The sequence below is a fragment of the Micromesistius poutassou genome (genome assembly GCF_964030765.1).
Source record: "Micromesistius poutassou genome assembly, chromosome: 22".
Taxonomy (NCBI): domain Eukaryota; kingdom Metazoa; phylum Chordata; class Actinopteri; order Gadiformes; family Gadidae; genus Micromesistius; species Micromesistius poutassou.
In genome coordinates this window covers 13,197,551-13,211,817 of record NC_140292.1, presented here as the reverse complement: position 1 = coordinate 13,211,817, position 14,267 = coordinate 13,197,551, and the positions used below count along the sequence as shown (strand labels likewise).

Here is a 14,267-nt window from a genome sequence, read left to right as displayed (position 1 = left end):
TCTTTGGTCATGCCATTATATACAGGTGTGACATTACTTCCATTCCTATTCTTGAGGTTATCAAATAAAAGGCAATCTGAACATGTGAGAATTCAGACTTACTCCAACCAAGCGGAAACCAACCACCGAGGGGAAGATTCTGGCCACGTTAGATTCACAATAATCAAATAATATTTGACCGCCGCTATGAGATCCCGCTGGACTTGGAAATCACGTCTTAACCACGTCAGCTAAATTGAAGATAACAAGTATCTCTCGTTTTATATATACGAAATATAAATGAACCAATAGCCTAGTTTGTTGCATTCATGAAATGCGTGTGTGTAGGATGTGACGTTTATTTTAGTTTATAAAACATTAAAACACTTTGATTTTGCTATTTCAGTGTCACAGTATCACTCTGATCTCCAAAATAAGACGTGTTACCTTCGAAATAAATAAAAATATATATTTGTTATTATTTATTCTTTTTTAACGCGAGCCGCGGGGTCGGAGCCTGTGGACGGAGACGCAGCGAAGGAACGTAGGGAGCGTGACTAGTGCAGACGCATGCGCACTGCTACCCCAGGCGCAGCACCAGACGCCCCTCTCTCCGGCATCACTCAGTCCTTCACAGCGAGGCTATCCAAAACACCGAGCAATGGCAGACCCGAGAATACGACAGGTGAAGATAAAGACGGGCGTTGTAAAACGGTAAGCACGTTGTCCGGTGTTTGAGGCGCGAACGCCGCGGAGCTCCGCTCGGAGACAGCAGCTGGTAGCTTAGCTCCCAGAGCTACATGTGGCTACACGGCCGGGCCAGCGTTACGAGCAGCTCTCCTCATCCTAGCGCATGTACCAAGCACTGGTAACTCAAGCAACCTGCCGTTCGTTATGTCAATTAGGTTAATGTGTAGCAGGGTTTCCTTTTGTTTTTAATGTCGTTGTGGTATTTCAAAATATTAGCCGAGGGTAGCCTGCTGGCAGAGGCTCGTCCATACGTGAGGTGTTTGATGCTAGCTTGCTGCTACGCTTCTTTCTTTTATTGAGAATTACGGACCCATTGACAAATACATGTTACAAAGGTTCATATACACACACCATGGATATAGTTTATATTAAAGACCTGTCATGTTTCACAAATGTTGTAAATCCATCCATTCGTTGTTGGTGTTGTGTGAAGTCATGGTCCTGTCACGTGTCTGGACCAGAGTCCAAAGTGATCAGAAACACATTCCAATGTAATCGATACATGGGCACCTTTTTGCGACCATATTTCAGATCATCATTACGTCACATTGCGATTCTAACTTTGCAACAGGACTTTGAATTGGTAACACATACACATAACACATATCCAACACGCCATCAGCTGCACTCATATAGCAGAGTGTTGTTCAGGCCTAGTAGTAATAGCGCACTGTCAGCTGTGATAGATGATATCTATTAACTATTAACTATTAAGATGTAGTAATGTTTGAAAGCCTCTGCAGACAAGCAGATGATTTTCAGTTTGGTTGAATCTACAATCCACACAAGTGCATGCAATGCATTCCGTTATGGTGCCAATGACTGAAACATGAAGGAGGTCACAGCTGTGTGTTGTGTGGGTTATGTCTTGGGCACATGCCTGAGCGTCAGCGAAGATTAAATGCATCTGAATCTGTTTGTAGGGTTAGACGATATGGCCAAAAATGTGATAGCCATAATTATAATAATAATGCTCAATTTACAGTTGCAAGGGCAACTTTTCTGATTACGCTGAATATGCAAAAGCTTTACATTTTTATAAACATAATGTGCTCCCTTGAAACACATCACGTTAATATTGTCCTACTGCCAATGGACCTATTCTACCGTGCTATATTGATTGGGTTTGGATTGAGTTTTGGTCGTAATGGCAAATGGTTGATCTTTGTTCTATTAATTGGTAGCGAATTAGGGCTACCACTTGCCACTATTTTTCATATTGATTCCTATAAATGGCAATTTTTCATCCCAAATATGAATTGATGCGCATGATTACCCAAAGACTTCCCACAAACTGTTGTCCATCGCTGTACAAGCAACACTGCTGTTTTCTCAGTCACTAATCCAATGGAAAAACAAAGGTTGTGTTCTAATAGTATACACATTTAGCAGCTATTTCATTGTTTAATGAGGACAAATATAATAACTGATGGGTCATTGATGAAGAATACCTTATTTTATGGCGCATTTCCACCGCAGGGTGCGGGTCGGTTCAGTCTGCAAAGGTGCAGTCAATACGGCTCAGTCCGGGTCACGCCCACTTTAGGCAGTGGAAACACGACGGCGCCAAAAGTGGGCGTGAGCCGTATTGAGCCGTTCTCGTCTCACAGTGCTCCTCCGTTGAGGTACTGAGACGCCTGAAAGGTTCCCGGCAAGTTTGAGCTACACACGCCGGCCGTTGATTGGTTGACAGAATCGTCCCTTCCAACAGGGGGATGATAACAAACAAACACAGTACCCCAAGGTATTTCTGGACAGCGAAAGCTTCGTTTATTGAAGAAAATGTTGTGCAAAAGTTTGCCGTCCTTCTTGGACGTCCTACATTGTTGATCTTTGTTCATTGTGCGCGTTCTTCTTTTTCTTTGGATTTATTAGCTGCTATGAGATCACGATGCTTACGTAGCTGCCGTGGCTATCACCGTCCAGCTTAAACCCTGCCCTACCATAAGGGAACTGGCGGCGGTGGAAACGCGCGCCGTAACCGAGCTGGGCTATACCACCCTCACCACTGGGCTGAGGCGTGCTGGGTCCGACGCGTACCCGCCGGTGGAAATGCGCCGTTAGTGTAGATGACTCTTGGAGGGAAACTATCACAACGTGGGCTGGGCAGTAGCAACAAAGGTGAAGGAGTGACCATCGTGGAGAGTTTAGGATTGGCGGGAGAGACCAAGTTAATTTGCAATACACTAAGGGTGAAGTTTACATGTCTGCAAGGCTACGAGACGGTTAACGGGATCTACAAAACAAAGACCTCAGTAGCTTGGCCTCAGTATCCGACTTTGTGGCTACACTGGCAACTATCTGATCATGTTTCAGTTAGAGGGAGGAAGGGAGACATCTCTAGTAGGGATGTGAATAACTCAAAGTTTTCATGGTTGAATAATCAGTGAACGATATGAACAATATGAACGAATAATCGATTCGATGTGTGCCAACATTCACAAAGGCAGCCATGGATCATCGGCAAGAAATCACTTAATATCTTAAACGCAAAAAAACAAACTTTAACAGTGATCAGTGTTTGTGTTGTATGCATATATTAATTTATTTATGCTTGTGTATTGTGTATATTGTTTTTCTGTACATGATTGATAATGATTTAAAAAAAAAAAATAGTGCTACAGAACCAACATTAGTTCCGTCCGTTAATTCTTGTTTATTTGAAAAAAATGTTAACGGTCCAAATGTTAAAAATCGGCTTTGACCCTCGGGAACGAATAATCGAATAATCAAATATTCTGACCCATCTCTAATCTCTAGGTCCAAGGAGAATCCTTTCAAATCCCTTTTCAATTGAGTTATTCTGTAAACAAGGTTTATATAATTTTATATTAGTTACGATTTCACGACAGCTATTAAAAAAATTTAGAAAAACGCATAGACGCATGGTACCAGTGTTTTGTCTTTTATAGGGTGACCCCTCCTCCAGAATAACTTTAACCACGCTTTGAAGGAAAACATGAGTTTTAATTCAAGTGTTAATTATATAATAATTATAAAATGTATTTCTAGACTCTAGACTCTCAAGTTCTAGACTCTGCAGATTTGTTTTACCATAAAGAGCACTATTTATAAAATGTATTTTAAAAGCTTCCTTTCTATTTGTTTTACCATAAAGTCCTATTTATAAAATGTTTTGTGCATACAATTCTTGGACGGATGACCCACGGCAACTTTGTGATACTTTTTGAGGAACGTCTTTATGTAAATCACACACCCTAGCAATATTTTCTGTCTAACTCTTCAGGAATAAAGCTTAAAAATGCTAAAGGAATTCGTAGAAAAAAAGTATAAGTATATTGTTATAGAATCGATAATATTATATCTAATTGGCAGCAGGGTATAGATTCTGGTATGGCACGAAGAAGGGCGCCGATATATTGCCGTATTGATATTCTGTGCCACCCCTGGTCCACACACAGCTGGCCTCCGGAGTGCCGTGACGTTGAGGGTGTATAACTGGCAGTAGCAGAGTAGGGTCACGTAGTGTTTTGGGGAGAGTCGCAATAATATAGGATTTTACTGCTGTTTTCGCTACATTAAGGTCTTATTTCAGTAACGGTAAACAAATGGCATGGATTTCTATCTTGAGCATCAAATGAGACGTATGGCCGTGTCATTTCTTATGACAAGGAAGGGCACGCGACTGTGGCGTCCGATCACCGATGCAGGGACATCACACTGCTATCTGTGTGTGTGTGTGTGTGTGGTCCTCATGTATACAGTAGAAAAAGGGATTCATTAAGACCAGATATTTTGGTTTTTTTAGTTTGTTGGTTGGTATTCGATTTGGTTTAAATCAAATTGCCCATTAGTTTGAAACCAACAATTACATTTTGAGGGCAGACGGCCCTGGTGTCAGTGCACCCTGGGCGTGGTGGACGGTGTGTGGACCTCTTCTACCCAGAGGCTCTCGTTCCCTTTAGAGTTCTTCTCCGACACACGCCTCCCTGCCCTGACTGGGGGCGCTGCCGTCGGCGCTGTACTATACGTGTCATCGCCATGTCGACAAGCTGATCATCATTTCACACCCCTTCAGATCTGCCGTCTCTCCCCGTCCTGCCGCCTGCTGGCTCCCTGCGTGTCCCCCGCCCCCCCCCGCCCCCCCCCTCCGCTCAGCGGGGCTCTCTGATGCCGGGCCCTTCCTCCTCCTGGCGGTGCCTCTCTGCACACTCGGCGGGCCCCTGCCCCGGCAGGCGGACGCTCTTAATAAAGTGACAACAGTGATTTGCCTTTGTCGCGGCGGGCTCGGAGACGCGCCGCGCCTCAAAGATACAGTTCCTCGGAGGAAGGCGGCCGCAGAATGTCTGGGCTCTAATTCCCTTTTTTTCATTTTCCAGAGAGCTGCCTTTTCCATTAAGCCGGGGGTGGCAGGTCCATTTAAAACCAGCCCGGACCGCCCGCCGCCCGCCCGCGCTCTCCACCGCGCGGCAGTCTGGGAGAAATAAGAAATTAACATCAGGGCTGGTGGAGCTGGCTGGGGGGGGGATGGACATTTTGTTATTAGACTGTCCTTCAGTTTTATTCAAATGATTCCCACCTCCCTCCCTCTCCATCTCCCCCCCCGCGCCCCGCCCTCCACTCCATTCTGGGACCTTCCAGAAGAGTGGCATCCCTCATTCCAGCGCCAGGCGCGGGGAGACGGGGAGCCGCAGCGCCCTTGCGTTCGCTCCCAGCTCCAGGTTGATCTGGAGGGGAGTGGTATTAGAAGGAGCGGTAATTGATAGTAAGATGCGCCGTGGCCGGCCGCAGGGTCCCAGTGATGGGGCTGATTGATGAAGGAGCGTGCGCGTGCACAGCACGGATTCTGATGAGGAATGATTTTTGCTTTGTCATTCTGATGAGCAAGCGCAGCCGGAATAATACTGTTAGTTGTGAATCATTATCAATAGGGATATTTTCAAACTCCATTATGCCAATCAAGGTCGGAATCTATTTAATGTGTTTAGTTCCATTTGGCCCCTAATTGATAATCAAAATGTATCAATGTACTCAAGCTGAAATTTTCACTAACAATCAAGGAAAAGTGGGCCATTTACCACCTGACTTGGTCCAAATTAGGGCCTAAATTGATGATCAATTAATCTCTACAAAAAGACGTGTGGGTTGGGGGAGAGATGTGTGTGTGTGTGGTTGGGTTGGGGGAGAGATGTGTGTGCGTGTGTGTGGTTGGGTTGGGGGAGAGATGTGTGTGCGTGCGTGTGTGTGTGTGTGTGTTGATAGGAGTATAGTCCTCTGCTCGTGCTCACAGCTGAACTTAAGGTACTGAAGAACCGGCTACAAGATATCCTGGGTACATGATTTTGTATTGCCACTAACCAAAGCCTTGTTTCTACTAACGAGGGTTGAGTAATTAATATATTTATGACCTGAATATGGAATCACACTGGACAGAATGTACACATAAATGTGGTTTTCGGACTTGAACGTTTATTATCTTCCATCAAAATCCTCGTTCACTCAACAAAAATACACACAAGTAAAGAGCCGTTTGTATCGGTGAGATCCACACGTGTGCTGCGGTCTAAATGTGCGTCCCCGTCACTGTCCTCCGTAGCACTCCGATAACGCAGTGCACCACCATCAACAGGAGTGATGGTGGTGGTGGAGCTGTATATCTGGCCCTCCTACAGGTGATGATCTGACTCCGTCCTCACTCTGACACATGTTGGGGGGGCGGGGGGAATCAGGATGGATGGCCCCCCCTATGAAAGGTGACCATCACAGCCCCCCCCCCACCACCTTTCTATGGTTCAGCTTTTATTGCCTGTCTGAGAGACGGGCCGTGTGTGTTTTATGTGTCATGTGTGGACGCTGAACTGTGGTTGGCGTGTTGTCTCATTTGCCTCATGTGTGTGTGCAGGTTGGCCAAGGAGGAGGTCATGTACATCAAAGAGGTCAAGCAGCAGGAAGAGAGGATTGAACGGCTGAAGGTGGAAGATAAGGACCTGTGTCCTCACGTCCTCAGTAAACAGGTACAGGCTGAAGATAAGGACCTGTGTCCTCAGTAAACAGGTACAGGCTGAAGATAAGGACCTGTGTCCTCAGTAAACAGGTACAGGCTGAAGATAAGGACCTGTGTCCTCAGTAAACAGGTACAGGCTGAAGATAAGGACCTGTGTCCTCAGTAAACAGGTACAGGCTGAAGATAAGGACCTGTGTCCTCAGTAAACAGGTACAGGCTGAAGATAAGGACCTGTGTCCTCAGTAAACAGGTACAGGGCTGAAGATAAGGACCTGTGTCCTCAGTAAACAGGTACAGGCTGAAGATAAGGACCTGTGTCCTCAGTAAACAGGTACAGGCTGAAGATAAGGACCTGTGTCCTCAGTAAACAGGTACAGGGCTGAAGATAAGGACCTGTGTCCTCAGTAAACAGGTACAGGCTGACGATAAGGACCTGTGTCCTCAGTAAACAGGTACAGGCTGAAGATAAGGACCTGTGTCCTCAGTAAACAGGTACAGGCTGAAGATAAGGACCTGTGTCCTCAGTAAACAGGTACAGGGCTGACGATAAGGACCTGTGTCCTCAGTAAACAGGTACAGGCTGAAGATAAGGACCTGTGTCCTCAGTAAACAGGTACAGGCTGAAGATAAGGAACTGTGTCCTCAGTAAACAGGTACAGGGCTGAAGATAAGGACCTGTGTCCTCAGTAAACAGGTACAGGCTGAAGATAAGGACCTGTGTCCTCAGTAAACAGGTACAGGGCTGAAGATAAGGACCTGTGTCCTCAGTAAACAGGTACAGGCTGACGATAAGGACCTGTGTCCTCAGTAAACAGGTACAGGCTGAAGATAAGGACCTGTGTCCTCAGTAAACAGGTACAGGGCTGAAGATAAGGACCTGTGTCCTCAGTAAACAGGTACAGGCTGAAGATAAGGACCTGTGTCCTCAGTAAACAGGTACAGGCTGAAGATAAGGACCTGTGTCCTCAGTAAACAGGTACAGGCTGAAGATAAGGACCTGTGTCCTCAGTAAACAGGTACAGGGCTGAAGATAAGGACCTGTGTCCTCAGTAAACAGGTACAGGCTGAAGATAAGGACCTGTGTCCTCAGTAAACAGGTACAGGGCTGCTGGGGGGCGTTATGTTGAAGAGTTACAACTAGGGCCATCTAACTAGTTTTAGAAACTAATTAATAAAATTACTTATTGTGTGTGGATAGATAGATAGATAGGTGTGTGTGTATATATGTATGTATGTTTGTATGTTTTATTTATGCAGAACATCACGTATACTCAGGAATGATATGAAGGTGTATTCAAACTAGCATGCAGTGCATTGTTCATGAACCATTCCCTCCTTAAGGGGCTCACCTGGTAGAGTCCTTAAGGGGCTCAGCCACCTGGTCCAGTCCTTAAGGGGCTCACCTGGTAGAGTCCTTAAGGGGCTCAGCCACCTGGTCCAGTCCTTAAGGGGCTCACCTGGTCCAGTCCTTAAGGGGCTCAGCCACCTGGTCCAGTCCTTAAGGGGCTCACCTGGTCCAGTCCTTAAGGGGCTCACCTGGTAGAGTCCTTAAGGGGCTCACCTGGTCCAGTCCTTAAGGGGCTCACCTGGTCCAGTCCTTAAGGGGCTCACCTGGTCCAGTCCTTAAGGGGCTCACCTGGTCCAGTCCTTAAGGGGCTCACCTGGTCCAGTCCTTAATGGGCTCACCTGGTCCAGTCCTTAAGGGGCTCAGCCACCTGGTCCAGTCCTTAAGGGGCTCAGCCACCTGGTGGTCCTTAAGGGGCTCAGCCACCTGGTCCAGTCCTTAAGGGGCTCACCTGGTCCAGTCCTTAAGGGGCTCAGCCACCTGGTGGTCCTTAAGGGGCTCAGCCACCTGGTCCAGTCCTTAAGGGGCTCACCTGGTCCAGTCCTTAAGGGGCTCAGCCCCCTGTAGGCCGTCTCCTGGGCCCCGGCCCTTAGCGCTATAGGCGTCGTACGCTCTCCTTCTTGCGGTACTTGGTGAGAGGCGAAGCGGCTGTCATTGAGGGTCTGTGCTCGTCCTCTGTGGTTCACCACATGATGGAAGGGGAGAGTCTTCACTGCAGCTTTCTGCCGTCTTATCCTTGACTCCCTGGTTCCTTGACTCCCTGGTTCCTTGACTCCCTGGTTCCTTGACTCCCCGGTTCCTTGACTCCCTGGTTCCTTGACTCCCTGGTTCCTTGACTCCCTGGTTCCTTGCCTCCCCGGTTCCTTGCCACCTCAATCAAATCAGTGCCTCTCCTCCGTCTGCATCACGTCGGGGGGTAGGATGGTGGGTTCCGTGCCTCATCGATGAGGTGTGCTGTAACCCCTACATTGCTACGGTTACTCCCTGAGGACCTCAACAAGCTCAGCTTGTGGCAATACCAACTCTTTGGACTTCTCTTCAGAGTCTTACCAGCTGTGGATTTAGCTGATGGTTCTTCTTGAGGGTTGGATGTAGGGGGGATCGGTGGACGCAGTTTGGATCACCTCCCATCAACCCCTGGTCCTCCACTGCAGCTGTGGCCCAGCCTGGCTCGACCAGACCAAGCTCAGCCTATGATTGCACGTTGGTCTGGGGAGGCTGCTGTCATTTTCTCCAACGGGCGAAGTTAAATTGACTCTGTACGCAATTGGCTGCCTGCCGTCGCTTCCCTGTCGTCGTTGTGTTAAACCAGCCAATAGCGCCCCAGGGGGAAAAGCCAGCTTGGTGATTGGCTCCCGCAAAAACGTATCGAAATTAGAAAGAAATGTATCGCTCTTCTCCAGACCCTTCTGCAGGGCGAGCTCAAATCGCCGGCAGAACGGGCGGGGCTACCCAGTCTAGCTGTGGCCTGCAGTGCACAGCTATCCATTTTGCAACCAAAGTCAAGAGTGTCGTGTCAATATTTGTAATGATGAAATGGTTCTCCATGTTTTATGATTTACATTCACTTTGTTTAGCTCCTGGATTTTTGCACACCAGGAGACTAGTCTGCAAAACTCTTAGATAAGCAAGTCAATATGGGATCTATGTGTTAATAGGACATGCCTAAGTGTCATGTATTTTGTCTTTAGTTGGCTTAAGAATATGCTTTAATTGGCGTGAAGTAGTTTGGGTTATACAATCTAGATTGTAAAACTGTTGTAGAACCGAGATCATTTCTTGTGTCAACTGGGTCTAGAGCTGCTAGTATGTATGTAGTATGCTGCTAGTCTGCTGTGTGACTCTGTAGCTCTCGGTGAACCACGCTCAGTCCACAATAATAATGTGAGACTTTGGCTTGGCTGTCATCGGTAATCATCTTGACGTCATTAAATGATGCGACTTTTGGGAATTGCGGACACATGCTGGTAATTGAAGGCCTCCTGATGGTCCGCTGGCCCGTTCTCCTCATCAACACTCCCTCTCCTCCCCTGGGCCGCAGCCGGCGGGTCAGTCTGTCCTATGATAAAGGTTGACATACCGGCTACATGAACACGTACCACTATACACGTAATAACATGCCACAATTGAGTTGAACTATTGATCATTTTCATCTTGAGGTTCAGCGGTGAGGCTCAGGATGGGGAGGTGCTGAGGGAGTGGGATTAAGGCGGGTCCAGGTGGATTAAGAACCGTGTTTCTGGTGCTGAAAGACATATCACCATATAACTTGATCATATTGATCGATAACTATTGATCATTTTAATGACCTAAAAACACTGGGACTTACCATGCTGGATTTAAACACTTGTGTTTAACACTTAATACGACCTTCCACTGTTCTTCACTGATAAATACTCCAACGTCGACACAACAATGAAAAACACTCAAATATTGGAACCGTGTGGAACCGTGTTTGTGTAACAAACCCAGCTGTTAGATTCAGTGGTCCAGTATCTTAACGATATATATTGAACATGTTTTATATTGATATTGATAAAAAGTCTATCACGATACGATCATTTATTGTTTTATTGCCCAGGCCTACAGAAACACCCTTCTTGTCATCTTTGATACCGAGTAGATTCACAACATCCAACAATCTTTTTTAATATTATTTGTGTTTCATATTTGTATCAGGTTCATCTTCCAGTGTTTACATTATTGCAATCAGTTGCAATAACCTCTCAAATATAACAAAAACAACAATCTTATACTCACTTAGCTCCGCTTTCATGCCATAATTTGCCACACCGCCTTTCTTGATGCAGAGCGGACTGGATCTGAACATTAGCACTCTGATGTAATGAGTCCATTATCCATTTGTGAATGGAATGGACCAGTGACCCCTGCTAACATAACGTCTCTGGTCCTCTCAGGTGGAGGTTCTCCAGGAGGCCAAGATGATGGTCCCAGACTGTCACCGCCGCCTGGCCAAGGCCCACGCAGACCTGGTCCAGCTGATGGTAGGAACACCACCCACAGCCCCACTGTGTTACAGCAGAACCTCTGGTCCAGCAGTCCTACTGGGTTATAGAACCTCTGGTCCAGCAGTCCTACTGTGTTATAGAACCTCTGGTCCAGCAGTCCTACTGGGTTATAGAACCTCTGGTCCAGCAGTCCTACTGGGTTACAGCAGAACCTCTGGTCCAGCAGTCCTACTGGGTTACAGCAGAACCTCTGGTCCAGCAGTCCTACTGGGTTACAGCAGAACCTCTGGTCCAGCAGTCCTACTGGGTTACAGCAGAACCTCTGGTCCAGCAGTCCTACTGTGTTATAGCAGAACCTGACCCAGCAGTCCTACTGTGTTATAGCAGAACCTGACCCAGCAGTCCTACTGTGTTACAGCAGGGGGCTTTTCTAGCGCTGGCCAAGTTTGTGTGTTCCAATTACACACTTAGAGCCCCACCTCCAACCACGTGATTGGGTGAAACCAATATAAAGTGACAGAAGGGGAAACGTCCGTTCACCCAGACCTGACCACATTTGCCACCAGACTTTAGGTATCATAGGTATCATTTAGTTAGCTAATAGTTCTATAATCTTCAGGCTATCGTTTCCTCTGAGATGTTCGTTAATAGTTATATAATCTTCAGGCTATCGTTTCCTCTGAGACGTTTTAAATTGGACCACAGGAGGATTATTTCTAGTGAAATATCCCCTCGATGGCTTGACTGGTGGACTGGTGGACTGGTGTGTGTGTTATTCCAGCCTTCTAGTGTGAAAACGGAATAAAGAGCTGCAGGGTTAAAAGAAAATCAAAATGGATGAATGTGTTCATTAACATAATAAATAACAATCGTTGGCCCTCCATATGTTATGATATTGCACATGTTCTTCTTGCATTATGGGCTGTATTCATGCATATTTGCATTGAAAAGTCTTCTCTTCATGCAGTGATTTCTTCCGTTTATGTTCAATGTATTGAAATTGTTTTGCTTGAATAAGGTGACTTTAGCTGCACAGCGAGGCTGGCTGCTAACCACAAGCAAGGTGGGATTGAGAGGAATTTGTGATTAATCCATTCAACTCATTTGAGAGAGCTGACTCTAATGTGCCAGTCACAGCAGCTTCATATCAGCTATTGACCTAGAGTCAGTTACAGTGCACGCTCCCTGCTTAATCCACTCACCACCCTCCGTATCCATTCAGATCTCTTCGTGGAGAAGGGAATATTGAATGAAAGTATAGCCGATTGTTTTCTAGCGCTGTGTATGTGAAATTGTAAAGAATTGCGTTTTTTTTTTCCTTTTTTCTAATTCCCAGTAACTTCAAACCTGAAAAAAGCCCATGTTTATGTGTGTGGGTTGTGCTCTCCGTTTCTGCAGGAAACGTTGGAGGACTTGGCTGAATCAGAGGAGTACATAGAGGCCAGGACCATATTGGACTCAGTCAAGCTTGAAGGATGATGTTCTTGCCGTGCGATGCACCACTAAAATATCCATTCCTCTCGTCAGGCCTTGTTTGGAAACACGGGAGCAATCAGAATCAGTCGGCCTCCGTGCAATTACCATTGTTTCTTACGACGACGTGCCACTCCGTTCTCACATGCTGCTCCTCTCTGTAGACAAACCCAAGACCATCGAAATTAACACCTTGTGCTCAGCTTGTGTTCAGTTGTGTTTGCTTTCAAAATAAAAATTGTGATTTGCTTGCTTATGAAATCTTTATTTGGTTTAATAATTTATTTGGTTTTTGGTTTCAACTCTTTATTTGGTTTAAGCATTGCCTTATTGTCTGCTCAACCAGTTCTAACACACAGGTGCAATTATTTCACATATTTATTTATTGAGACATTGATATATTGCAACGTTTGGGATATATTTTACACATTTGAAATTTACTGAAAGGGGAATGTTTCGTTTGAAAAATCAGCTGACATAATTGTATCCTCTGCACGGAGGGGTTCTGCAATATTAATAAAGAAAACGGATGGTTCGGCATGTTCCTGCTTTAAGATCAGCACGTCAAAACGTGTATGAGAACAAAATATATGAACTTAACACACTGGGTTTCACGGGACTTATTTGTCAGAAATCAGCTACAAGGCTATTCTACAACGAATAGCGGGCCAGTAAATTGCAAATATTGTCTTGCAAACAAGTATTCAACAATGGTCATTATATCGGGAATCGGAGGTAAAAAAAACAAAACCCGAGCTAAATTATTAGATAAACAGCGTCCAGACAAATTAGGGGTCCATTTGTCTTGCTCCTTATTGGACACATTTGGATAAGGCCGGGATCACCGGAGTCTCATCAGCTCTAATGAGGCGCCACGGCCGCGTGACGCCCGGCCGCTCCCTCTGGTTAAGAGAATCGCTCTTCAATGCTGATTATTTTATTTGCAGCCATAATTATATTTCTTTCGGATAAATCACGGTCTAATCGAGTCCTCGCAGGGCAGTGGCGATAATTAAGGCATGAGATGCGATCGGGGGTTCCTGCTGCAGGCAGCCGGCTGTGTGGTCGGAGCCGGCGGACGGACAGCTGATGGACGTCTGGCCCAGCGCGCGCCTTCCTCCAGCGCGCCACTTCGCCTCTCCTCCTCTCCTCCTCTCGGCCTCGTGCTCAAACGCACAACAACTTATTACTTCTAATCCCCCGACTGTCACCAAATCACCCGCACCAAACAAGAATCGAATTTGTTAAACGTGCGATTGTGCAGATGGAAGATCGATTTTTTTTCTCCCTCTCCCGCCCTCCCTCCCTCCCTCCCTCCATCCCTCCCGCCCTCCCTCCCTCCCTCTCTCCATCCCTCCCTCTCTCCATCCCTCCCTCTCTCCATCCCTCCCTCTATATAAATCTCTAATTGAGTGAATGCCGACGTCCAATAGGGCGGACAGACTGCCGAGCGGACCTGAGAAGCACAAAACAAATCAGGGAATGTTATTTATCAAAACATGGTGAGAAGAACGGAGTGAAGAAGTACACACTCCCGAGTGTGAATAAAGGCCACGCATGATGACGCCTCGGAGAGGATTTACAACTCACAAATAACACTGGCCTATGTAATTCATTGTTTTGTTTTGTTTGATGTTTTATCAAAAGTCACTCCTCATCTGCAGGGCGCGTGACAGTGTCTGCTTTCCCCTCAGATGCGCCGCATTACCTCGTGCTGTAGGTTTGTTTGTCTGTCTGTGTTTCCATCACGGAGGAGACGGATGGTGGCGCGGAGGAGCGTCTGGTC

The 14,267-nt window shown here is 46.4% G+C and overlaps 1 protein-coding gene across 1 annotated transcript; it reads left to right on the top strand.

The window, feature by feature from the left end:
* The first annotated feature begins 554 nt into the window (after positions 1–554).
* Positions 555–12,733, top strand: tbca (tubulin cofactor a). Its single transcript, XM_084486668.1, has 4 exons — positions 555–693; positions 6,593–6,704; positions 10,958–11,044; positions 12,407–12,733. The coding sequence occupies exons 1-4, from the start codon at positions 641–643 to the stop codon at positions 12,485–12,487; spliced, it is 333 nt and encodes a 110-aa protein (XP_084342794.1). The 5' UTR covers positions 555–640; the 3' UTR covers positions 12,488–12,733.
* Positions 12,734–14,267: the final 1,534 nt, after the last annotated feature.